Genomic DNA, 25663 nt, shown 5'->3' with positions numbered 1-25663 from the left:
TGCATGTACTGCCCTCCCCACTCTAGCCCTCTGAGTGCTGAGGGGGGCGGTCCTATTTTTGTGTAGAATCATAGTTTGTGAATAAAATTAGTTGAATATCTATATAATATAAACTACGTATTGATATGTGACCCATTGTAAATATGTCGTACCACACTCTAATCTCAAATTGTATCATTAGTAAATTTAAATGAAAAAGGGTTGTACCAGGTGGGAGGGGCGGTACATGCAATCGCATTTCCCCCATCGGACAAATCAATACTTTTTCTTTTTGTATTATAGTTAAGAAATTACAAAATTAAAAAAATCTGTCACTAATATAATTTATATATACTATAAATTAAATTCTTATATCGAGTCGCCCCATACCTATTCTTTAATGCCAAATGCAATCTTTAGCAGAAATTAGTAAAGGAGCGAGGATTAATCGTTTTCACTCTACCGCCATTCCCATTTCCAGACAGAGTTTTTGTAATTTCACATGAAGTTATCATAAGTATTTTAAGAAAGACTTTGCATTGGAAAAGTTAGAATTCAAACGAAATTTTTCAGTATAAGAGTCATGATTGAGATAAGTTCTAAACTCAAATAAAGTTTTCCCAACCTTTACTCAATCTGATATTTTTCTAGCTAAATAAATTTGGGACTATAACTCACAATTTATACTAGAGTTTTCTTGAATACTATTTATCGAATAAGTTTTTTTTCGGCGGCGATCCTCAAAGCAAAAATCTAAATACGTGGGGTATCCTATCTTTTCAAGGAACAAATCAGTTTTATATGCAATGTATTATGGGTCTATAAATTCAAATTGGAATATTTTTCAAGTATAGCATTATTTGAAAGGTCGTTTTTTAATAGTATGAATAATGAGCTTCGGGTCAGGAGAATGCGTTTCTGCAGTGAAGAATGCAAGAAAACGCTTTTGGCGTCGGGGCTTCGCCCCGAACTCCATTTATGAGTAATGAGTTGTAGATGTCAGGAGAATGCGTTTCTGCAGAGAAGAATGCAAGAAAACGCTTTTGGCGTCGGGGCTTCGCCACGAACTCCATTTATGGATAATGAGTTGTAGATGTCAGGAGAATGCGTTTCTGCAGAGAAGAATGCAAGAAAACGCTTTTGGCGTCGGGGCTTCGCCCCGAACTACATTGTGAAGAATGAGCTGTACTTGTCAGGAACTACATTGTGAATAATGAGCTGTACTTGTTAGGAGAATGCGTTTCTGCAGTGAAAAAAGCAAGAAAACGCTTATGGCGTCGGGGCTTCGCCCCGAACTTCACCAGAGAACCTTATAGCGCTGCCCCAGTTGTTTTGTTTTTCGCCGAAGGTTGAGAAATGCTGCTTTTTTTATTCTCATATTTATATATATATATATATATATATATATATATATATATATATATATATATGTGTGTGTGTGTGTGCGCGCGCGCGCGCGCTGTATGCACGTTTATGCGTAGGGTTAGGGTTTACTGGGCGTTAGGGTTAGGGTTTGGAAAAAAATCGCCCCCCCCCACTCCAAAGTTCTGGATCCGCTAGTGGTGTGTATGTATACACTTACATCATATTAAAACTATAGTGACAATACTTATACAATTGTATTTTTGTTTAGTGTCTTGTATCAAGATCAAAGTGAGAAAAACCTTTAGTAAACATCAGATATGGTTTTGGCATATGTAGATCAAGTGCGGCTAGCACGCAGGGACAGCCTACGATTTGGTTTATTACCTATACTCAGTATTATTACCTATATTCTCTTTATGGCCCCCAAGACGCGGGGACTGGGTTGATTCCCCCCCCCCCCTCACCACTCCCTAATGCCGCCTCTGGTTTATGTACCGATTTCCTTCAATTAACACACACATTTCTCTACACAAAAAATCTTTTAGTACTGTCATTGTAAATTAAAAAATTAAAATACATATTTGCAGTGTTTTTTTTGTCAAAGAAAACAAATAGGTGCAGCCGGTCCTCAGTGGTGGATTGCTTGACGTTAACTACTCATACAGTAAGAATAAACGTTCAAATACAGGCTTTGAGGATCGCAGTCAAAAAAAATTATTTGAAAAAAAAAAAAAAAAAACAGCCATGTTGAGGCCTTTCCCTAGATAGCTAGGGGGTTTGTGGGAGCGCTGGAAGCTCCCCCAGTGGGGATAGGGGCGCAACCCCGACGCCAAATTCGCTTTCTTGCATTCTTCACTGCAGAAACGCATTTTCCTGTTATCTACATCAAGAAGTGTAGCCCCCCCCCTCCCCCATTTTTTTTCCCCAGAAGAAAAAAAGGTTTCAAAATTGATTTTACCTACGTTAGGGCTCTCACTTTCTCTCTGGTGGAATTGTACTATGACCTTTAACATTTGTACGTTTATGAAATGAGAGAGCCGAAGAAACTACAAGTGGACTCTGAATTTAGAATGTACCAGGAAAAGTGAACGGATCTTACTTTTTTTTTTGGGGGGGGACATGTAAATAAGTCATGTTGAACAACAAATAAACGGCACTATGATACAAATATGACGGCATTCTTGGTCTGAGCCGCGAATAAAAAAACATTGTTGAACTACGCCTAGAGATTGGAGGATAGATGGGAATATTTAGCTAAGACTACTTAGAGACAAGAAAATGAGCCGTTGGTAAAGCTAGTTCTCGGGGCTAGCCTTTCACTTCATTCATGGGACTTAGAGAGTTAGGGCTTCATGCGTACGCTTCCTCCGGGCTAGCCTTTCACTTCATTCATGGGACTTAGAGAGTTAGGACTTCATGCGTACGCTTCCTCGGGGCTAGCCTTTCACTTCATTCATAGGACTTAGGGTTAGGACTTCATGTGTACGCTTCCTCGGGGCTAGCCTTTCACTTCATTCATAGGACTTAGGGTTGGGACTTCATGCGTACGCTTCCTCGGGGCTAGCCTTTCACTTCATTCATAGGACTTAGGGTTGGGACTTCATGCGTACGCTTCCTCGGGGCTAGCCTTTCACTTCATTCATAGGACTTAGGGTTGGGACTTCATGCGTACGGTTCCTCGGGGCTAGCCTTTCACTTCATTCATAGGACTTAGAGTTGGGACTTCATGCGTACGGTTCCTCGGGGCTAGCCTTTCACTTCATTCATAGGACTTAGAGTTGGGACTTCATGCGTACGGTTCCTCGGGGCTAGCCTTTCACTTCATTCCTAGTCCCAATGATTGAACAAATACTCTCCATTTGTTGTTCGTCTTTGGCAACACCGAGTCATTAACACATCTTACACCGTGGTCACGTGGTTGGTCTGCTGATTAGTGTCAATAAGGTGTCACTGATACCCCCGCCCTCCTTTATGACCATATGGTAACGTAAATCTATTAGTCTACGATTTATTACCGGGAATTTAGTTTAGACCAGTGGTGACCAACTGCATGTATGTCTTCACTTAAGTCTTTTGTTTAATAGCTTTTCATGTTTCAATATTCTTACCTAAGCTTTGGTTTAGCTTTAAGATGAAACTAGACATAATTGGCTTGTATCTAATCTAATTAGATCTGCATATAAATAATATGGCTTTTGTGAAAATGTGTTTGTTAACAAAAAAAATAATTAGACGGCACAAATACAATTGACCAATTGTTACATAACAAGACAAAATGGTGGTATATGTAGCTTTTTTAGCGGCCCCCGAAAGGGGAAAAGACGCTATTAGTTTTGTGTGAAATGTCTGACCGTCTGTCCGCCCGTCCCGTTTAGATCTCGTAAACTAGAAAAGATATTGAAAATCCGACATCACAATAATTTAGACCGTTGAAAGTTCTGATGCAACGGCTACTTTTTTTTCCCTGAAAGCGAAAAATCTAATTTTTAAAATCAGTTATGCAAGCAGTTTTTTAAAGAGAAAAAGCTAATTAGTATGCATTATAAGTTAGACCTAACTTAAAACGAATAGTAATCTTATAAACTTTTTCTTTTTTTTTTTTTTATTATGCGGAATATTTTTTTTTTTTTTTTTTTTTTTTAAAGGATTCGAATAAGAGATTGAGCCTTTTCAAAACAATTAAATTATTTATAAGACTTCAGTTAGGCCTGGAGAGGCGCGGTAGCTGAGTGGTAAAGCACTTGTCTTCAGAACCGAGGGTCCCCGGGTTCGAATCCTGGTGAAGACTGGGATATTCAACTTCGGAATCCTTGGGCGCCTCTGAGTCTACCCAGCTCTAATGGGTACCTGACATTAGTTGGGGAAAAGTAAAGGTGGTTGGTCGTTGTGCTGGCTGCATGACCCCCTCGTTAACCGTAGGCCACAAAAAACAGATGAACTTTAAATCATCTGCCCTATAGACCACAAGGTCTGAAAGGGGAACTAGTTAGGCCAGGTTCACATCTAACTTTGCATTCACTTGCACCTATCCTTTGATCTGCTGCACCGTTGGGGCACTACACTAGATCTGTCAACCTTCTTTCTCCATTCTTATCTCTCATTTGTCTTTGATATAATTTCATTTGGATGTTCTTTCTGAAAATATTGAAGCCTGCCTGGGAGGACCACTTAGGGGGCCGATTTTAAGTTTGTGTTTCCACATAAACTGTCTTTGTAACCTTGTTTTTTTTTAATGTAGACAAGGTGTTCACACTCGCACGGCCAGCAGTTGCTTGATCCATTCTACTTACAAACACATTGGATGCAAAAATCTTGTCTGAACCTACCATGCACTACTCTTTGCAAACTTGAAATGACAAGCACTATACAGAGTTAACCAGCTTCTGGCACCTAAACGTTTCAATACATGTAACAGTTAATTGGGAAGGGGCCGGGCGCTGTGTTTTAAATCATCTTTACTTTTAGATGACTCTTGAGTGATTAGACATAATTATTGGAAACTATGTGGCTTTTTTTTTTCATGTCTACTAGGTTTTATAATTGTCGGGGTGTTGTTACAAATGTGTGTTATAACATGGATACAGGTAGGAAATGCGAGGAAACAGTTGCTAGATTGAAGTATTTACAATTACATATCCGGTAACTGCTTGAAATGGACATTTGGACTGGTGTTCGTCTTTAGTTCAGAGTAAACAGATAGCAATGGTCGGTCAGCTTGTAGGATCGTCGAAAGAAATAGCATCACATCGGGGACTAGAATAGAATCACTTTTTCCTCCAATGAATGTCTAGTGCAGATTCTCATGGAAATGAAGGCAATGCCCAAAACTAAACTAAACAATAGCAAACTGTTTTGGATGTAGCTAGTCACCTAGTGTGTACACAATAGGAAAGTAGTGATCAACTTTACTTAGACAAAACATGTGAAATACAAAAATAATACTTAAAAAGTTAATATAAAGGAAAAAGCTGCACATTTTATAGCACATCTCAGTACTGTTAGCTTTATTTCCCTTTTCCAATATTAAGAAAATAAATTCTCTCAAATTATTATTTTTTTTGTGTGTTGATTCATGTTTTGTTAAGGACAATGAATAATTGTGTGCAAAGTTTCAACTTGATCCAAAGAGGGAAGCGGGAAAAATAAGGTGTACAAAATGTGTACTTGACAGAGGGATAGCGTGTACAAAATGTGTACTTGACAGAGGAATAGCGTGTACAAAATGTGTACTTGACAGACAGAGGGATAGCGTGTACAAAATGTGTACTTGACAGGAATAGCGTGTACAAAATGTGTACTTGACAGGGATAGCGTGTACAAAATGTGTACTTGACAGAGAGATAGCGTGTACAAAATGTGTACTTGACAGAGAGATAGCGTGTACAAAATGTGTACTTGACAGAGGGATAGCGTGTACAAAATGTGTACCTGACAGAGAGATAGCGTGTACAAAATGTGTACTTGACAGGGATAGCGTGTACAAAATGTGTACTTGACAGAGAGATAGCGTGTACAAAATGTGTACTTGACAGAGGGATAGCGTGTACAAAATGTGTACCTGACAGAGAGATAGCGTGTACAAAATGTGTACTTGACAGAGAGATAGCGTGTACAAAATGTGTACTTGACAGAGGGATATCGTGTACAAAATGTGTACTTGACAGAGGGATAGCGTGTACAAAATGTGTACTTGACAGACAGAGGAATAGCGTGTACAAAATGTGTTCTTGACAGAGGGATAGCGTGTACAAAATGTGTACTTGACAGACATAGGGATAGTGTTTACAAACCAGGTCAAAAAGAAAAACTCCATTCAGTACGTAAGTAAAGGGGGAGGGGCGGACCATGCTATTCTAAATTTAGAACTTAAAGCTCTTTAATGTCGACGCCTTGTTGGAGTATTTGTTTATCTTGTAATGGAAGAATCGCAAACAAAGTTATGGAACAAAAGATGCGGGGAGAGTGAACACGCTTTTATCTAATCAATAAAACACAACGGCCTTCTGGTTTCCTTCCTTCGGTCTGGTCGTAAGTAGCAACAAATTTCTTTAAGAGCAGTGCGCTGTGCGAGTCAAAAGCACGACCAGGTAATGAACCAGTCTGTCCAGAAACTGTCACTTAGTAGCTAGGTCTTCAAGTCTAGACTACACATCAGAAACTTTCTAAGCTCAATTGTTTATTATTAGTATTACAACTACTCTTTTCAGCGTGAAAACTTAAAAAACAAAAAAAGGGTTGGTGGGTAGATACGGTTTTCTTAACGATTTTCCTTCAAACAGCTGATTATATCTTTGGGAATAGAATTACTAGCTAATTGGAAAATTTTAGTTTGACCGTTATAATTTTTTTTCAAAGTATAATTCAAAAAATTAATTGGCTGGGATCTAGACAATATTTATCTTGAGCAGACATACGTATTTCCTCTTGTAGGCCCTAATCATTAAATAAATACATAGATGTTTCGTCTGGATCTATAGGTCTATCATTAGGAGATTATATGCTCTGAGTAAATTTATACATTCCCTTAACCAAGATTTTTAACTTGGGAAGGGATACAAAATGTCCCATTTTTGTTTAAATCACTCAGTAAAATATCGCTCGTACGAGACAACGTCAGCCTCATAAAGGTGCAATAGTCTTTAAAAAAAATCACTTTTTTATGTTGTTTTTAAAATTAAAATGTTGTTTTCTTGTTTGTGCTTGTCATGTTTCTGATCTTCCTTCAGAGTTGAAGATAATCCTAACCCAAACCTTTGCAGGACGATGGGGGATGAACCCTGGACCATTGAGACCACTGGAGACAGTCCAGCGCTCCTACCACACGAGCAAGTAGTTTACCCTGTAGTTTACCCTGTAGTTTACCCTGTACACCTAAAAACATTTACGTCCTACACGTGTCTATGAGTTCATCTAGTCATGCACGGTAATTAGACATGTGAAATGTCACCCGACTAAATCAGTGTTGAGACTGGCAACTCGTTCAATGCAGTAATGACACGAGAAAAATCGTCCTAGCATACGAAATAAGAACTGTACATTTATCTATGTTTCTGAGTATTTTATGAGGTTGTTTTTGTATTTGTGCCACTTGACCTTTTAGTCTTATGTCCTGACGTGTCTCAAAGTTTGGTCCTTTAATTGATGGTTTTTGCTCAGTCAAATGTGAATATTCATTTATTATAAACCTCTCTGTTCTGGTTTTGTTTTTTAATTGACCTTGATTCGGGTTGTTGTATTTGTTACTCCATTCAACTAAACTATACAATGAAAAGTTTTCTGTTTTACGTTTTTGTTCCGAGACTTTCTAAATCTTTCAAAACTTTGGAAGCTATCAGCTAGCTGGCCGGTTATAAGAAAACCTTGGTTTAACATTGTTATGACGTCCCACCCTACAAGTCGAGTTGGTTAATACAGCAACACAAAACTTGTTGACTAATGTTTCTAGCCAGTGTTTACATTCAATCAGCAGACAGCAAGGCGTAAACAAAGCCACGTGACCTCATACCTGGTTTCTCTTTGATTATCTCGTCACGTCTTCCTGTATAAGCTGCCTTGTAGTTGGCAGATAACAGGAACATCTCCGGAATGAAGTCATTAACATAGAGCTACAGTCATTACGTACGCAAACATTTATATGTGTCTATTACACATACTTGATTTTTTAACAAACATTCTGTGGGTAGATTTCAAGTACAACCCACCCCAACCACGCACTATTTTTTTCTTTAAAAAATACTTTTATTTGAATCACTTAGTAAATATTTTTCTAACCGTCAAAATGTAAAAAAAAAAAAAGGACAAAAAAGTGTTGACTAAATGTGTACAAATTCATTTTGAACGAGTTTATAAGTAATACATATTCAAATCAAATTACTTTGGACTCTACTGTTGAACTCAAAATGAAATCATCTGAAGCTATGTGAATTAAAAATTAACTCCATCGAAAGGTGACAAACGCGAAATGCGTGGCTGCCTGGTAGTCTGGTATGCGCTTCAAATACAAACTTCCATTCATTATCATTTTGTCATCATTTTGTTTCAACCTCTGGCTACGTGTTTGATATTGTGAGGCTGTTCTAAGTATCAACCTCTGGCTACGTGTTTGATATTGTGAGGCTGTTCTAAGTATCAACCTCTGGCTACGTGTTTGGTATTATGAGGCTGTTCTAAGTATCAACCTCTGGCTACGTGTTTGGTATTATGAGGCTGTTCTAAGTATCAACCTCTGGCTACGTGTTTGGTATTATGAGGCTGTTCTAAGTATCAACCTCTGGCTACGTGTTTGGTATTATGAGGCTGTTCTAAGTATCAACCTCTGGCTACGTGTTTGGTATTGTGAGGCTGTTCTAAGTATCAACCTCTGGCTACGTGTTTGGTATTGTGAGGCTGTTCTAAGTATCAACCTCTGGCTACGTGTTTGGTATTATGAGGCTGTTCTAAGTATCAACCTCTGGCTACGTGTTTGGTATTGTGAGGCTGTTCTAAGTATCAACCTCTGGCTACGTGTTTGGTATTGTGAGGCTGTTCTAAGTTTTAACCTCTGGCTACGTGTTTGGTATTATGAGGCTGTTCTAAGTATCAACCTCTGGCTACGTGTTTGGTATTGTGAGGCTGTTCTAAGTTTTAACCTCTGGCTACGTGTTTGGTATTATGAGGCTGTTCTAAGTTTCAACCTCTGGCTACGTGTTTGGTATTGTGAGGCTGTTCTAAGTTTCAACCTCTGGCTACGTGTTTGGTATTGTGAGGCTGTTCTAAGTACGCGAGAAGGTTGGAAAATTCTGGAGAAAACTAATGACGTCAGGATTAACGACTTTAAAAAAACAACACGACAGACTATTAATGAGCTCAACTGTTTGTGCACGAGACTTGTTCTCTGAGAAATAATGGCATAGAAAAACTAAACAGCATACAAACTGTAACATTGAAGCAAAACTTGTGTATTATGACAGCCATTTAAGACCGGTGGTGTGACAAAAGGAGGGGTGGGGTTAGAGGGTGCGGACCGCACCGTGTGGAACCGACCAAAGGGATACTATGTACGAAAAAAAACCAACTAAATAATAATAAAAAAAAAAGAATCTGCGCAAATTAGACAGCTACGTATCCATCAATGAATGAAGGTAATTCTCTCTAATCAAGGACAGATTTTACTGTGAAAAGTTAGGTTAGGAAATGTGGGATTGGCAGGGCCGGATTTGGAAGTCTGGAGGGCCCCAAATATTCCACGAGTAAAAGAAAAAAATTCTAGGGAAGTCTTAGAGAAATTTATTGACAACAAATACATGTATTTCAACAAAGAATGTAGTAATTCGTTAAGCCTAATACCATTTAAAAAAAACGAAATTTCCGCGAATGGACATTTACGAGCTTATAGCCTATTTTTCCACAAAGAAAAGTCGTTAATTTGTTTTGTTTTTTTTAGCTCTATTTTTGAAGTCTCTTTTCTTGTGGAGTCCCCGTTGCCCCGTCTGTCCTTCTCAAATCCGACTATGTGTTTGGAGTGGGGCTGACACCATAACTAATCACACCGCTTGACACCAACCCTAGCAACGCTTCTCCTCAAGACTTCGCCCTCGAATTCCAAACACAGAGTCAATTTTTGACGTTTGAGACGACAGTTTAAACTTTAAAGAGTCATTAGCACACACTAGCACATTTGAAAAGGACATATCTATTGGCCTAGATTCCAACAGGGCTTCGGTTCACTGTGTATGCACATCACTCGTAGCAGGACTGACGTCACAGTTGACTACACCTTTATATTCCCTAGAGCCGCAATCTGGGGGAACGGGGGCGGGGTGTGATGTGGCGTGAGAAATTACGAGATTTCTGCTCAAAGTGTAGGTGCAAAAGCAATTGTATAGCTGAAATCTAAACTGCGTGAAGCATTCAGCTTGTTTGATAGGTTCTGTCATATGTTTTCATACATCACTCCACCAAGTTAGTTAACTCACACTGCACATTGTGCAATACGATAGCCTCCCTTTTTCGTAGATCTAGGGCTTAGTGCGGGACATGTTCGCTTGATAGGACAGAAACATCTACCAGTGGGTCATTCACTGGTTTACAGTAGTTAGGCAACTGGTCCAGATGGTTTCTTCCCAGATATATTTTTTTCTTTTTGGTCATGTTACTGACGTCACATCTGGCATATGGTGATCTGTTCACGGTGGGCGCTCCCTTCTTTACATCCATTGCGTTATAGACAACGTTGACCTAACCACTATACCTGTAGATTAACCCCATTTATATTCTGGACTTGCCGCTAGAGTGGGGAGGGGGGTGGCCTGGTTGTTACCTCTGTCAATACCTGGCATTCCACTACGTAACAGTTAGGTTGCGATCAGCTGTGAACGGTGCCGTTAGTATTGATCTCAAAGTCTTTCTGACACCAGGAACTTGGCCTGCCCTGGCTACAGATCATACAATGGATGAGTACAGTGTCCTGGCGCACGCGCTGGATATTTCATGTATTATGTAATAGACACGTGGTGTCCTGAGTTATGTCGACTTCGGCGGAACAATATGTCCGGATACATTCCTGCTGCTACCAGTGTTCTTATGTGTGCGTGTTCTTATGATATGTGTGCGTGTTCTTTAGTGACTTCGTGCCTCTCAACCTTTCGGATAGATTACGAGGACTTGGATATATAGTCTTTAAAGTTGGATAGTTGGTTTTAAAGTTGTGCTTGTGTAATTAGGTCATTTGTTTTAACGATTCTAGTAGACTCCTATTCTCATTGTGTGAATTTCTTTCTCTCTCTCTCTCTAACTCTCTCTCTCTCTCATAGTATTTCGTAATAGTCTTCCTTCTCCTTTGTTTTTTTTTTCTTCTATTTTTACTGAGGAGTGTCTTCGTAACTCTCAATACATTATTGTGAATAGTCAACAATGCCACACGAGTGTCATAAAAAGACTTCTAGAAATTTTGAGTTCATCCAACATATAGGCCTAGATCTAGTCGGTCACATGAGTTCACGTGATAGTTTCATGTAACTTAGAACCGTGCCATTAATATTTCTACATTCAGTCAATACCAAACATCATACGATATAGCAAAACTCATTCAGTATATTCATGTAAGTAGTCAACATTGTCGCACGAGTGTCATAAAACTTCCAGAAATTGAGTCCACTCATTTAGATCTAATCAGTCACATGAAGTCAAGTGATACTTCCATTCTGTAACATACAACCGTGTATTTGATAGTTCTGCATTCAGTCGATTCCAAACATTATATGACAGGTAAATTCAGTCGATATATATATATATATATATGTTTTAGTGTGTGTTACACGTTATAAGATTACCTGCGTAATATGTAACTATTTTATTTGTATCATAAGCGCGAATTTCTTATTGAATTTTACCAATCTGTTTCTAGTAGCTTATTGATCTTTCATCACACGCAAACCAACTAGATCTATACTCGTGCTGCTAGATCTATACTCCTGCTGCTAGATCTAGGCGATACTGTTCCCACTAGATCTATACTTTTGCTACTATATTTGTTCTAACTGCACTCTGCTGTTGACCTCTTCACATGGTGTTCATCCTATTCTGTTTTATTTTTTTATTGAAATCTGTCCTAACACTTCCATCTTTGCTTTGTCAGTTTTATGGCGGTGAATGAAAACAATACAAGAGAACATAGTCCTTGTGTTGAGTTGTCTCGCCACCAATATGTATACATTGATTCCCATGTAGTGACGAAAGGCAATCTAATGATTGCCAGTTAATTAACATAGATGTAATACAGGCTTTAGATACAGAAAACATAAGTACCAATAAAAAGAACACGTTACAGGATAGAGAACACATTCAGTTGAAGATAAAGAAAAGTTCCAAGATAAAAGACATATAAGTTACTTGATATACGATTATATATACTTTCCAATAAGAGATTGAAAATCTTATACACTTATCTATTACAATGATTAATGGCAAGGTCTAAAAGACATATTTTGAACCAGAGTTAGAGGCAAAACATGTCTTGTAGTGATTCATTCGATCAGCCTGATTTTATTTCCACTTTCTCATTGAAGCTTGAAAATACCCGATGTCATCGTCTTGTACTTGTTAATGTATAATGTAGAGCAAGGGCCGCCCTCTGTGTGTGTCTTCTGCTTCTAGGACCAGTCGTGAGATTTGTTTTTATGAAATGTTTGAATAGTCGAGATCTGACACGTACATACTACATAAGTATTGTGACACATGATGGTTTTACCATGTTGATTTTTGTATGCCTCCATATCTCTATGGAAGCTCTAGGCTTCTATATTCTACATTCTCTCACTCCTCGTTCTGTCTTCCATTGTGTGCATAAACATTTTTTAAATGATCATAGCGGATCTATTACAAGACTTAGTGTGAAAACATAATATCAAGATTTAACTAAATATCGAAAGTTCTTCAGAACATAATATCAAGACTTTACTAAATATCGAAAGGTCTTCAGAACATAATATCAAGATTTAACTAAATATCGAAAGATCTTCAGAGTATAATATCAAGACTTTACTAAGAATCGATATGTCTTGAGTACATAATATCTTGACTTTACTAAATATTGAAGGTCTGCATTTAAAATCCATGACTGCTAAATTGACTTGATCTCTGTGACCCGTAACTAATGCAGGAGGCAAGGCATTTATCTATGGAAATTACGATCTTGGCTTTTGACTGTATATGTGTTTGCTGTACTTTACACAGAGCACACGGGACCCATGTCTTGTTATCTGTAGCTCTATGTTTTACAATGATGACTGTGTGTCGCGAGGCTTTGTGCGAAGATTTGGTTTCCTATAATTTCTGTTCAATAAATGGATTAGTTTAGCAAACTTGTGACGACAGAATCGACCTTGACCCCCCTTCCTTGTGACATTCTTGGATAAAGCCTTCGATTTAGTTGCCTCATTATGAACGTAATGATGGCGGTGGGGGGGGGGGGGTCTTTTGACTTACAATGATGACGTCAATACACGTACATTTGTCGTCTGGTTGTCGGCAAAATGTCAACACGACACAGCAACATATAGGCCAGTAACTTCAAGCTTCTTAAGTTCCTTCTCTTTGATATCTATAGGCAGTAAAGCAGCTTAGCTTTCTCTCTCTGTCTCTCCTGTTCTTTCTTTCATTCATACAAACACACATCTCTTTAGCTCTTTATCGCACACATGTCCTTATCCACCTTCCTCTTTCAATCTCAGAACACTTGTGATTTACTAACTTACATGTCAGATTTTATTAAAAATTAAAAAAAAAGAATCACGAACAAAAAAAAAAAAAAGAATTGTGTAAAACAAAACATCTATTCGGGCTTCTCTAGCTCTAGAACCGACTTTGCCACACAAATTTTGTATTCTCTCCTGCATTGTTTTCTGTATTCGTGTCTTCCGTAACGTGTAATTAGGCTTGTGTTGGTTTCCATTCTAGACGTAACAGGTCATTATGTCTGTATATAGAGCCAGGTGAAGTTAAACCTGTCATTTCTCCAATAATCTACACCCAGTGAAACTCAAGTAGGGCCCTCGGGACATATCCGACCTCTGTAAACGTCTGTCCACACAATGAACCCATAGACGCTCATTATGAATGGAGTTGCAGTGATCAGGCCAGTGCTGTACTTGTCTGATAATAAATCGAAGCCAATCCATTCCAAGTTGTACACGTGTCCTACTCATAAAGTCAGTGCACATGTTTCCCCCGAGTCTAGCTTGCCGGCTGGAGAAAACAACGGAGCCCTCCATTATAGTCGCGCTTCTGAAAGAGACAGTGTCAATTATGTACTAGGAGGAAATAAGGGAGGTAGTATGAACACAGAAGTCTGAAGATTAAAATAGAAAGTAAACTCTGCAATCTTGTTCTTCAGTAGAAGTGCGCGTGTCCTCCAAACAGACGTGCAGCACTTAGAGTCAGTGTCGTACATTTTGTTCTTTAGGTCAATGTGTTCAATTGAGTACTTGTTCTTTAGTTCATATTGAAATGTTCAGTACTTGTTCTTTAGTTCATATTGAAATGTCCAGTTTTTTTGTTCTTTAGTTGAGTTCATTGCTAGTTCATTTTGAAATGTTCAGTTCTTGTTCTTTAGTTCATTTTGAAATGTTCAGTTCTTGTTCTTTAGTTCATTTTGAAATTTTCAGTTCTTGTTCTTTAGTTGAGCTCATTGCTTATTCTTTAGTACATATTGTAAAGCATTGACCTTAGTGTGGGTCTATGCGGGTGACATTCCGCGTGTTCATGTGTATGTGATGTGGTCACTAAAACGTCCAGGAAATCTAGATCATGGAGTGACCAACTAACAGGTCATTGCCTTTCAGCAGAACTCGTTCATTCGTCACGATCATCAAATTGCTAAGCGAAGCTATTTTTAGGATAAAAGTTGGCATGCCATGTGAACATAAATTAAATTAGTAGCTTTGGTACTGACACAGTTTGGGATCAACTTCAAGATCTACAGGAAGTTTTGTGTTTTAGTGGCGACATCGCTTCCAATGTGAATGTCAAATAGTACTTGAATTGATCATCGGAACATTGCTAAAACTAAATGTGTATTTCTTCCGTCCAATAATGCAACACTCTTCGACTCTTGATATAAACAAGAAGACGCTTTCTTTATTAGTTTTTAAAGCATTCTTCTGACATTTTGACAGTCAAAACAAAATGAGAAACAACCAGTGGCACCGTACAGAACTAAAGATTTTTAAAAACCTTACAAAATCAAGTTCAGCAAGGACTGCTTCTTGAGTCTTTATTATTATCATTTTATTATTATTATTATGAAATCTTTGTCTCATTCTGATAAAAACGTATGTATATAATACACACACACACACACACACACACACACAATAACCATGATAACATACACACATTGAGGTTTGAAAAGAAATTCAAACAATAGTTGTCATTAAACAAAACAATGTAGTCACTAGATGCAAAAAAAAAAAAAAAGAAAAAGCACAGCCTCCAATTTGTCTTCTCTCTATTGTAGGCCTATAACTGTCCTTTTGCACTGCCTGTAAGTTGGTCTTCAAACAACTGTGTGTTACAGCATGACAGTCCTAATTGACGTATCAGTCAAGGTGTTGTTCATGAATAAGGAAAGGTGATGTCATTTCACAGACTGCAGGAATTCTGTAGCTTCACATAGTTTAATTTGATACCAGAATTGACTTTTTTTTAAAAAACTATACTCTGAACGTGTGTGTGTCTGTATGTCCATTAACTTATTCTTATTTGGATCATGCTGTGCATTACATTTCTACCATTGTATTTGTCATGAAGTCATTGTCTTCGTCTGTCCTGGCGTCTAATCGATGCATAGAGTCCAAGAAATTAACCGTTGGTAAAAATTATTTCTGTATTGAAGGAAAATAACTGTGCGTGTATACTTTCCAAAATGTGGATTAACTCCTTGCAACTCTAGCTTCAACAATGAGCAGGCTCTTGGTTCCTCAACCTGACAACCAAGTGAAGTCTGCTCCCAGCAGTCCTCAAATCAGGAAGTCTGAACACCACACTTTCTCCTTTCATCATAAAAAGAGTGATTCTGTAAAGAACGGTAAGAAGAGTGAACACCAGGGCAAGAAATCTGGCCACAAGTCCGTGGAGTCATCATTGCCCAGTCTGTGCGTAGAGGGCAAAGAGAAATCTAAGACGTTGTCAGGGCAACAGGAGACACCAGGTCTGAAGAAGTCTTCGTCCACGGGAAACGGTCTGAATAAACTCATCAACAAATTCATTACGCCCCAGGTAAGGTATTACCGGTATTTAAGTTGTCCACTCTAACTGTTGGGGGGAAAGGAGAAAATCGAATATTGAAAAGTGAATGAACGTGATGAGGAGGATGGGACTAGGCTTAGCAACCCTTTCTTTCTTCCTGACCACGTACAGTGTACTTGGTACTGTCTTGGCTTAGCAACCCTTTCTTTCTTCCTGACCACGTACAGTGTACTTGGTACTGTCTTGGCTTAGCAACCCTTTCTTTCTTCCTGACCACGTACAGTGTACTTGGTACTGTCTTGGCTTAGCAACCCTTTCTTTCTTCCTGACCACGTACAGTGTACTTGGTACTGTCTTGGCTTAGCAACCCTTTCTTTCTTCCTGACCACGTACAGTGTACTTGGTACTGTCTTGGCTTAGCAACCCTTTCTTTCTTCCTGATCACGTACAGTGTACTTGGTACTGTCTGGGCTTGGCAACCCTTTCTTTCTTCCTGATCACGTACAGTGTACTTGGTACTGTCTGGGCTTGGCAACCCTTTCTTTCTTCCTGACCACGTACAGTGTACTTGGTACTGTCTGGGCTTAGCAACCCTTTCTTTCTTCCTGATCACGTACAGTGTACTTGGTACTGTCTTGGCTTAGCAACCCTTTCTTTCTTCCTGATCACGTACAGTGTACTTGGTACTGTCTTGGCTTAGCAACCCTTTCTTTCTTCCTGATCACGTACAGTGTACTTGGTACTGTCTTGGCTTAGCAACCCTTTCTTTCTTCCTGACCACGTACAGTGTACTTGGTACTGTCTTGGCTTAGCAACCCTTTCTTTCTTCCTGATCACGTACAGTGTACTTGGTACTGTCTTGGCTTAGCAACCCTTTCTTTCTTCCTGATCACGTACAGTGTACTTGGTACTGTCTTGGCTTAGCAACCCTTTCTTTCTTCCTGATCACGTACAGTGTACTTGGTACTGTCTTGGCTTAGCAACCCTTTCTTTCTTCCTGATCACGTACAGTGTACTTGGTACTGTCTTGGCTTAGCAACCCTTTCTTTCTTCCTGACCACGTACAGTGTACTTGGTACTGTCTTGGCTTAGCAACCCTTTCTTTCTTCCTGACCACGTACAGTGTACTTGGTACTGTCTTGGCTTAGCAACCCTTTCTTTCTTCCTGACCACGTACAGTGTACTTGGTACTGTTTGGGCTACTGACCACGTACAATGTACTTGGTACTGTTTGGGCTACTGACCAAGTACAATGTACTTGGTACTGTTTGGGCTCCTGACCACGTACAATGTACTTGGTACTGTTTGGGCTACTGACCACGTACAATGTACTTGGTACTGTGCCACACCGAAGCTTGGAATATTCCGTGAACGAGCTACTAAAAAATCAGGAAATAAATACTTGGTTAAATTATAAGGTTTACGAAGTTGATTATCAAATAGAAACTACTGCATATATTTAACACTTACTTTAAAGAACATTATATTCGCGCAATAAAATTGCAAACTGGGAAGTCTGTTTTTGTTATGAAGAAAAACAAACAAATCAACCATATTAAAACATTTGCTTTTCCTGTGCGATTCTGAATGATTCTTTACTTTGTACTTATTGTCGTCCTTTTTAAAAATGTCGAAATAATTCAATTTTATCCACAGGAAGATCTCTAGTACATTGACACACATAGGGACATACATAGACATAATATACATCTATGTAACATACAATTCTTTAACATTTAATTCAGTCTTAATTTTCAAATGTTATCTACGAAAATATATATTATAAAATGTTTCACATCATTTCTGATGTTATTGGTTGTAATAACCACCATTTAAGTAAAAGTATTTGTGTACAATGAGTAATTTAAAACAAATCCCAGTTTGGTCTCCATTAAGTGACTGCAAGTAGCTAAGGGCCAACAACCTACACTACGGTCATAGCGAGATTATCTCCCATCTTGTTGATAAATAAACTTGCACTGAGAGAATGATTTTGAATCTCTACAACAGTCATTGTAGTAGCAGGTTCACTGGAGAACGCGTGACAACGCTTTAGCTTACACACCACGTGACAGCACACAGCGTCTCAATCCTCTCCTTCTTCCAGTGCACACGAGCGTCCAAAACAATGTCTGGCGTTTCTAATGCGCCCGTCACTTCAACAGTTTATTGTTTCCTTAGTTCAGTTTTAACCTAGACTTCTAGATAGCGATGATACTTTCATGGATTCTCAATTGGTTCATCGGAATGTTTAGGAGAATCAAGAACAATACCTCCTTCCCACTTCCGCAAAACTAATGTGAGACCAAATCCCTTTCAAAACTTAGATCCATTCTAATAGAAGGTCTAATAAAAAGTCTAACGTAAAGTCTAATCCTTCATTACACTTCTTAGTGCCTACCACTTCTTAGTGCCTACCTTTTCTCAGTGCCTACCACTTCTTAGTGCCTACCTTTTCTCAGTGCCTACCACTTCTTAGTGCCTACCACTTCTCAGTGCCTACCACTTCTTAGTGCCTACCTTTTCTCAGTGCCTACCACTTCTTAGTGCCTACCACTTCTTAGTGCCTACCACTTCTTAGTGCCTACCTTTTCTCAGTGCCTACCACTTCTTAGTGCCTACCACTTCTTAGTTCCTACCTTTTCTCAGTGCCTACCACTTCTTAGTGCCTACCACTTCTTAGTGCCTACCTTTTCTCAGTGCCTACCACTTCTTAGTGCCTACCACTTCTTAGTGCCTACCACTTCTTAGTGCCTACCTTTTCTCAGTGCCTACCACTTCTTAGTGCCTACCACTTCTTAGTTCCTACCTTTTCTCAATGCCTACCACTTCTTAGTTCCTACCACGTTTTAGTGCCTATCACTTTGATACTTTCTCCTCTCTCCTCCCCCCACTTTTTTTTTTCTTTTTTTTTAAATGGACTCTCAGAGCACATCCTTTAAATTGACTCCCAGCGCACATCCTTTAAATTGACTCTCAGAGCACATCCTTTAAATTGACTCCCAGCGCACATCCTTTAAATTGACTCTCAGAGCACATCCTTTAAATTGACTCCCAGCGCACATCCTTTAAATTGACTCTCAGAGCACATCCTTTAAATGGACTCCCAGCGCACATCCTTTAAATTGACTCTCAGAGCACATCCTTTAAATGGACTCTCAGAGCACATCCTTTAAATGGACTCTCAGAGCACATCCTTTAAATGGACTCTCAGAGCACATCCTTTAAATGGACTCCCAGCGCACATCCTGTAAATTAGGCTATAAGACGGTCCTCTGCAAATGGACTCCATATTAAATAGCTGCTCGACTCAACGTTTCCAAGTTTTACTGTAGCTGTGGTACCAGCCTTCTACTTCAGAATAGATTAAAATATCAATAAAATACTACATATAAATACATTAACTTATTACTTACATAAATGAGCCCCAACTCCAATGGTTAGGGTCAGTTTAGTGGGGCTCGAGAGTCGCCCCTCATTCCCCTGTATCCTCGTGTGCTGAGTGAAAGGGTCAAAGGTTAACACTGTTTCATGACTCTTGTATATTATAGAGGTTTATATATTTCCTGATTTGATCTTTTAAATCTATGTGGATGTCTTATAGATTCTTGTTTGTACATTAGTCAACAATACAATGTAGGGCCTCTATTTGTCATCTTTTCATTCGGTACGTTTTCTGTTGATGTACTGTTCAGATTGTTGGGTTCGTCTCTGGGCCTAAGTCTCAAGATGTACTGTTTAGATTGTTGGGTTCGTCTCTGTGCCTAAGTCTCACACCCCAAACTGGTATGACTAACAACCTTCCAGTCTTTGCAGCCTTTCTGCTTTGAACAAGTTTACTGACGAAGCATCTTGCCTTCGTGTATTTAGAATGTTATCTGAATGAATGCAGCGAGTGTATGACTTCATTGGCTGGCACATCCAACTAGTAGTCTTCATAGACACGCTGATGAGTTCCATTGTCTAAATGTTGACACAATCTTAGCTCTAGACTCTGATAATAGAAATGAAAGCCAGGGAATGCTGGAATCGATACCGAAACATTATCAAGTTAATAACATTATGGAGTGAATGGCGCCCTTATATTCACGCCACATTACTGGATGAAATAAGGAACAAAAAGACCATGACAACCCCACCCCTCTCCCCAAACTAAACAAGATTGATCAAATGAATAGATGAGTTACAATAGTTTCAATGGACACTGTTGAGTTATTGTTTTAAATTGTAATATCCATTGGGCAGCCCGGCACTTTTGAGTGACTTAAATTATAACATTCATTTAGTCCGATCAACATTCTTGAGTTATTACTTACATCGCAACCTTCTGTTTCAATAATAGCCTAACATTCATCCCAACACTGTCGAGACATTTCACATATAGGACTTTTTATTTCTAGAATTGTTGTCTACAATTACAATGAGATGATTGAACATAAGAACTAAATATAAAAACTATATATATTTTCTACTTATAGGCCTACTGTTCTATATTATTCCCAATAACAGAGCCAATATAATAGACTTGAATAGAGCTAATAGAAAATGTATATTTTAATCATTAATCAAGAGAGTGTAGGTTGACTCCTAGTTAACTAGACCTAAGTTGAATCGAAATCTAACAATCATAAAATAGGATAAATATACCTTAGTGTTCAGATTATATGTCCAAATAAAGAGGAGATTACACATACAAAACGATTATCAGACGGGAATATAGATATTATGGGATGGATTAAAAGAAAAGTTTTGTAAGAACCAGAATGTTATGTTGGCATGCCATTGGTAGTGCTCAACGTAATAGATCTAGGGTACGTTAACCAGATCATCTAGGGTCTGAAACATTACCGCTGAATAGTTTACGAAATCCTTACATTGTATTTTTTTTTTATATCTTATAGTTCTAGTCAGATCAATACACAATATGTTTACCATGTTTTTTTTTCTTTTTCCAGGTTTACAAAGTTATTGTCAACTGCGAGGGAAGGTCTTGGTTTATATTTCGACGCTACAATGAGTTCCATTCACTTTACGAAAAGGTAAGAAGTTGGAGGGATTGATCAATAGGTTTAGCTAGATGTAGTGCCGGATTGAAGTGTTGTCAACTTATAAACTACCACAGTGTTGTCAACTTATAAACTACCACAGTGTTGTCAACTTATAAACTACCACAGTGTTGTCAATTTATAAACTACCACAGTGTTGTCAACTTATAAACTACCACAGTGTTGTCAATTTATAAACTACCACAGTGTTGTCAACTTATAAACTACCACAGTGTTGTCAACTTATAAACTACCACAGTGTTGTCAACTTATAAACTACCACAGTGTTGTCAATTTATAAACTACCACAGTGTTGTCAACTTATAAACTACCACAGTGTTGTCAATTTATAAACTACCACAGTGTTGCCAACTTATAAACTACCACAGTGTTGCCAACTTATAAACTACCACAGTGTTGCCAACTTATAAACTACCACAGTGTTGTAAACTACGACAGTGTTGCCAACTTATAAACTACGACAGTGTTGCCAATTGTAAAATTTAATGAACTGCCAGAAAAAAAAGTAAGAAAAATGTGTGTATACGTAATTAAAAAAAAAGTTTCTGGCCCTTCGAAAAGCGTATATTTAAAAAAATCTATTGTGGAGGACCCTCTCTTGTGGAGTCCCGGTGTCAGTAGCCCATAAATCCGGCACAGTGTAGATGTACAGCTTACATCACTAGTTAGTAAATCTACTACTAACGTACAACTTACATCACTAGTTAATAGCCTTCAACCAGTCTCCTCACGCGGTCCAGTCAGGTCTTTTGATTATTTCAAATTAAGGATGACTGGCCCCGAGATATCCTCGTGAGACGTTTGCTGTAGAAGCAAGCCCACTTTGTACATTATCTTCTTTGTGTCTCTCCAGAGATTTTATTTATTTATTCTTTGAATTAATCTCGGAGCTCATTTTTTTTTCAGCCAGGAGGTCATAGGTCTAATGGCCTACATTTCTGACTAATTCTAACAAGTGGGTTACTGGCCAGTTCATCCAGTAAAACCCGATCTTTTGCGGCCTCATTATACACCGTGGACAGAAGTTTAAATGGTCCTTTGACAAGCCAGATTTGGCCCTCGGGCTTTAGTATAAGCATCATTGTTTTAGCACGTCCTTGTAATATCGGCATTTCATTTTCATACAGAAGGCGCTCCAATAACATCAACACATTTCACTGCTTATGTTTTCTGTAGCAACCAATGGGCATAGAATAACATATGTGGCTGAGAGGCTGAAACCGCTTGGCTTCGGCCTGGTCAACTAACAAGGGGCAGAGTTGTGTTTGCTGAGCGCCTAAAGGCAGCACGGAGACCTTCTCCCAGATACCCCTCCCACCCACTGGTCCACAAACGGATCGTATCGCCATGAGCGTAAGACGGGCTATAGAAAAGCAATTCACAAAAAATGGAAAGCCAGCAGCAGTAAACTCAATAGAACCATCAAATTAACGTTCTCCTTGAGATTCACGTGTAAACAAGGGGGGAGGGGTGTAGCGGGGTAGGAATTGAAATGTTTATCACGGACTTGGTGCAAAGGTTAGAGCTAAGATGAGATCATTGTTTTATGACGCAGGCATTCTAGAGGAGTTGAAGATGGTCTTCTCTTGCAGTCTTGACACCTTACATCCCCCTTGACTGTGTCATGTCTCTCCGCAGTGCTCTAGAGATGAGATTAATAAGGATAAAAAAATATTAAAACATATATAGCCTACTTTATTTTATTCCTCCTCCTCCTTAGCTCTCCCCCATCTTTCTCTCACTCTCTCTCTGTCCGTCTACTTTTTGTTTCCTAACCCTCTTTACTTATCCCACTACTATCCCAGTATCCCTGTACTGCTGCTTTCCTTATTCTGGGATACTTTTACTCCACGAGCGCTCAATCGAGACCGTTTATTATAGAAGGCCTCAACACTGGCTTGCAACGCCATTACCTGTGGGCAAATTAGACCAATAGCTAGTTGCCACGTCGTACAGACCTGTGACATAGCAATGATCTATTGGTCGAAACTGCCCACAGGAAGTGACGTTGTAGGCCAGTGTTCAAAACCTTCTAAAACGATTGGTCTCGGCTTAATGAACCAGTTCAGGATAGTCGTAAAAAATGTCCGCAACTGAGGCTAGCGCTTCGTGTGTCTACTAGTGAACTGAGGCTTCGTGTGTCTACTAGTGAACTGAGGCTTCGTGTGTCTACTAGTGAACTGAGGCTAGCGCTTCGTGTGTCTACTAGTGAACTGAGGCTAGCGCTTCGTGTGTCTACTAGTGAACTGAGGCTAGCGCTTCGTGTGTCTACTAGTGAACTGAGGCTTCGTGTGTCTACTAGTGAACTGAGGCTTCGTGTGTCTACTAGTGAACTGAGGCTAGCGCTTCGTGTGTCTACTAGTGAACTGAGGCTTCGTGTGTCTACTAGTGAACTGAGGCTTCGTGTGTCTACTAGTGAACTGAGGCTAGCGCTTCGTGTGTCTACTAGTGAACTGAGGCTAGCGCTTCGTGTGTCTACTAGTGAACTGAGGCTAGCGCTTCGTGTGTCTACTAGTGAACTGAGGCTTCGTGTGTCTACTAGTGAACTGAGGCTTCGTGTGTCTACTAGTGAACTGAGGCTTCGTGTGTCTACTAGTGAACTGAGGCTTCGTGTGTCTACTAGTGAACTGAGGCTTCGTGTGTCTACTAGTGAACTGAGGCTAGCGCTTCGTGTGTCTACTAGTGAACTGAGGCTTCGTGTGTCTACTAGTGAACTGAGGCTTCGTGTGTCTACTAGTGAACTGAGGCTTCGTGTGTCTACTAGTGAACTGAGGCTTCGTGTGTCTACTAGTGAACTGAGGCTAGCGCTTCGTGTGTCTACTAGTGAACTGAGGCTAGCGCTTCGTGTGTCTACTAGTGAACTGAGGCTAGCGCTTCGTGTGTCTACTAGTGAACTGAGGCTAGCGCTTCGTGTGTCTACTAGTGAACTGAGGCTAGCGCTTCGTGTGTCTACTAGTGAACTGAGGCTAGCGCTTCGTGTGTCTACTAGTGAACTGAGGCTAGCGCTTCGTGTGTCTACTAGTGAACTGAGGCTAGCGCTTCGTGTGTCTACTAGTGAACTGAGGCTAGCGCTTCGTGTGTCTACTAGTGAACTGAGGCTAGCGCTTCGTGTGTCTACTAGTGAACTGAGGCTAGCGCTTCGTGTGTCTACTAGTGAACTGAGGCTAGCGCTTCGTGTGTCTACTAGTGAACTGAGGCTAGCGCTTCGTGTGTCTACTAGTGAATTGAGGCGGGTAAGACAACTATATTTAAGAGAGGCTTGAGGTAATAAATGTTAGAACCGCTGCTTGAACGTTGGGGCGACACCTTGTTTTACTTTGCCTCGTTGTGGGCAACACTAGTTCGACGAGTGTCTGCTATTGGAGGTCATCTGCAACATTCATTGGACCATAATACTATCTAGATGTAGTCTACTGGGATACGATCCTTGTCAAAATAGTTGGTATGCTACTTAATAAATGATTCGGTTGAAAGATACATCTCTTTTGGTGGCCTCCTTCAGTCGTAGAGCGACTGTGGTTCATCTTGAACACTTTTTCATGTGGCTGTGGAGCCCTATTTTGGAGAGACACACAAATTTCGCAGGTTAAGGTGGCTTTCGCTTTGGTGGCAGAGGAGCTGGCCATTTTTCATTCTGTATGGGCAACTCGCGTCTGGCTCAAGGAAAACTGGTCGCCCCCACCTCCGTTACACCTCTGTTTGTTGACAAAAATATACACTTTTGTTTACGTGGAAACAATGGGCCACTTTATGTTGACAAAATATTTTACTTGGAAACAATGGGCCACTTTATGTTGACAAAAAATACACTTTTTATAATGTGGAAACAATGGGCCACTTTATACGGAAGAACTACCTTTAACGTTATCATAAACTAATGCACATTTTGAGATCGATATTCTAAGGTGGTCACAACACAACGTTTTCTTCAAAATAATGAAGGATGATGGTTGGCGCCGCGCTGGTAGGATGATGGTTGGCGCCGCGCTGGTAGGATGATGGTTGGCGCCGCGCTGGTAGGATGATGATTGGCGCCGCGCTGGTAGGATGATGGTTGGCGCCGCGGTGGTAGGACGATGGTTGGCGCCGCGGTGGTTTCTGGTTTGAATGTTATGGTTAGGGGACGGGTTAGGTTTTTTCTTTTGATTTTTTTTTGTCATGATTAATATTTAATTGAATATTTTGTAGCAGAACATTTTACAGTTATTAGTTCCTTCGTTCTCTGAGTAGATTTTATTGATCTTTCGTTAGAAGTCGGATGCTGTTAATTGTTATTTGAACTTATCTTTGCTTGTGTAGATAGTTGACTCTCAGACATTGATGTGCTTTGCTGAAAAGCTATGAAATAAATGAAGTTCAAATGTTTGACATTGATGTCCGTAGTCAGAGACTTAATCAATGACTGCGTTGCTCTTCGGAGGTAGACAATACTTGATTGACCTCAGGACAATACTTGATTCACCTCAGGACAATACTTGATTCACCTCAGGACAATACTTGATTCACCTCAGGACAATACTTGATTCACC

The 25663-nt window shown here is 39.5% G+C and overlaps 1 protein-coding gene across 6 annotated transcripts in view; it reads left to right on the top strand.

The window, feature by feature from the left end:
* The window catches only part of LOC106065860 (serine/threonine-protein kinase Sgk2-like), an 82700-nt gene that overhangs the window by 3400 nt on the left and 53637 nt on the right, over positions 1–25663 (top strand). For 2 of the 6 annotated variants that reach the window (XM_013224804.2, XM_013224811.2), the window contains exon 3: positions 21024–21107. In XM_013224804.2, the coding sequence (XP_013080258.1) occupies positions 21024–21107 (84 nt within the window). Of the gene's footprint in view, positions 1–10566; positions 11590–15337; positions 16099–21023; positions 21108–25663 lie in introns of those variants that run through there. The other 4 variants (XM_013224797.2, XM_056028724.1, XM_013224782.2 and 1 more) reach the window with 4 other exon arrangements.

This window comes from Biomphalaria glabrata, chromosome 5 (assembly GCF_947242115.1).
Source record: "Biomphalaria glabrata chromosome 5, xgBioGlab47.1, whole genome shotgun sequence".
Lineage (NCBI taxonomy): Eukaryota > Metazoa > Mollusca > Gastropoda > Planorbidae > Biomphalaria > Biomphalaria glabrata.
Note: the sequence above shows the minus strand (reverse complement) of the source record. Positions and strands in the feature narration are given on the sequence as shown.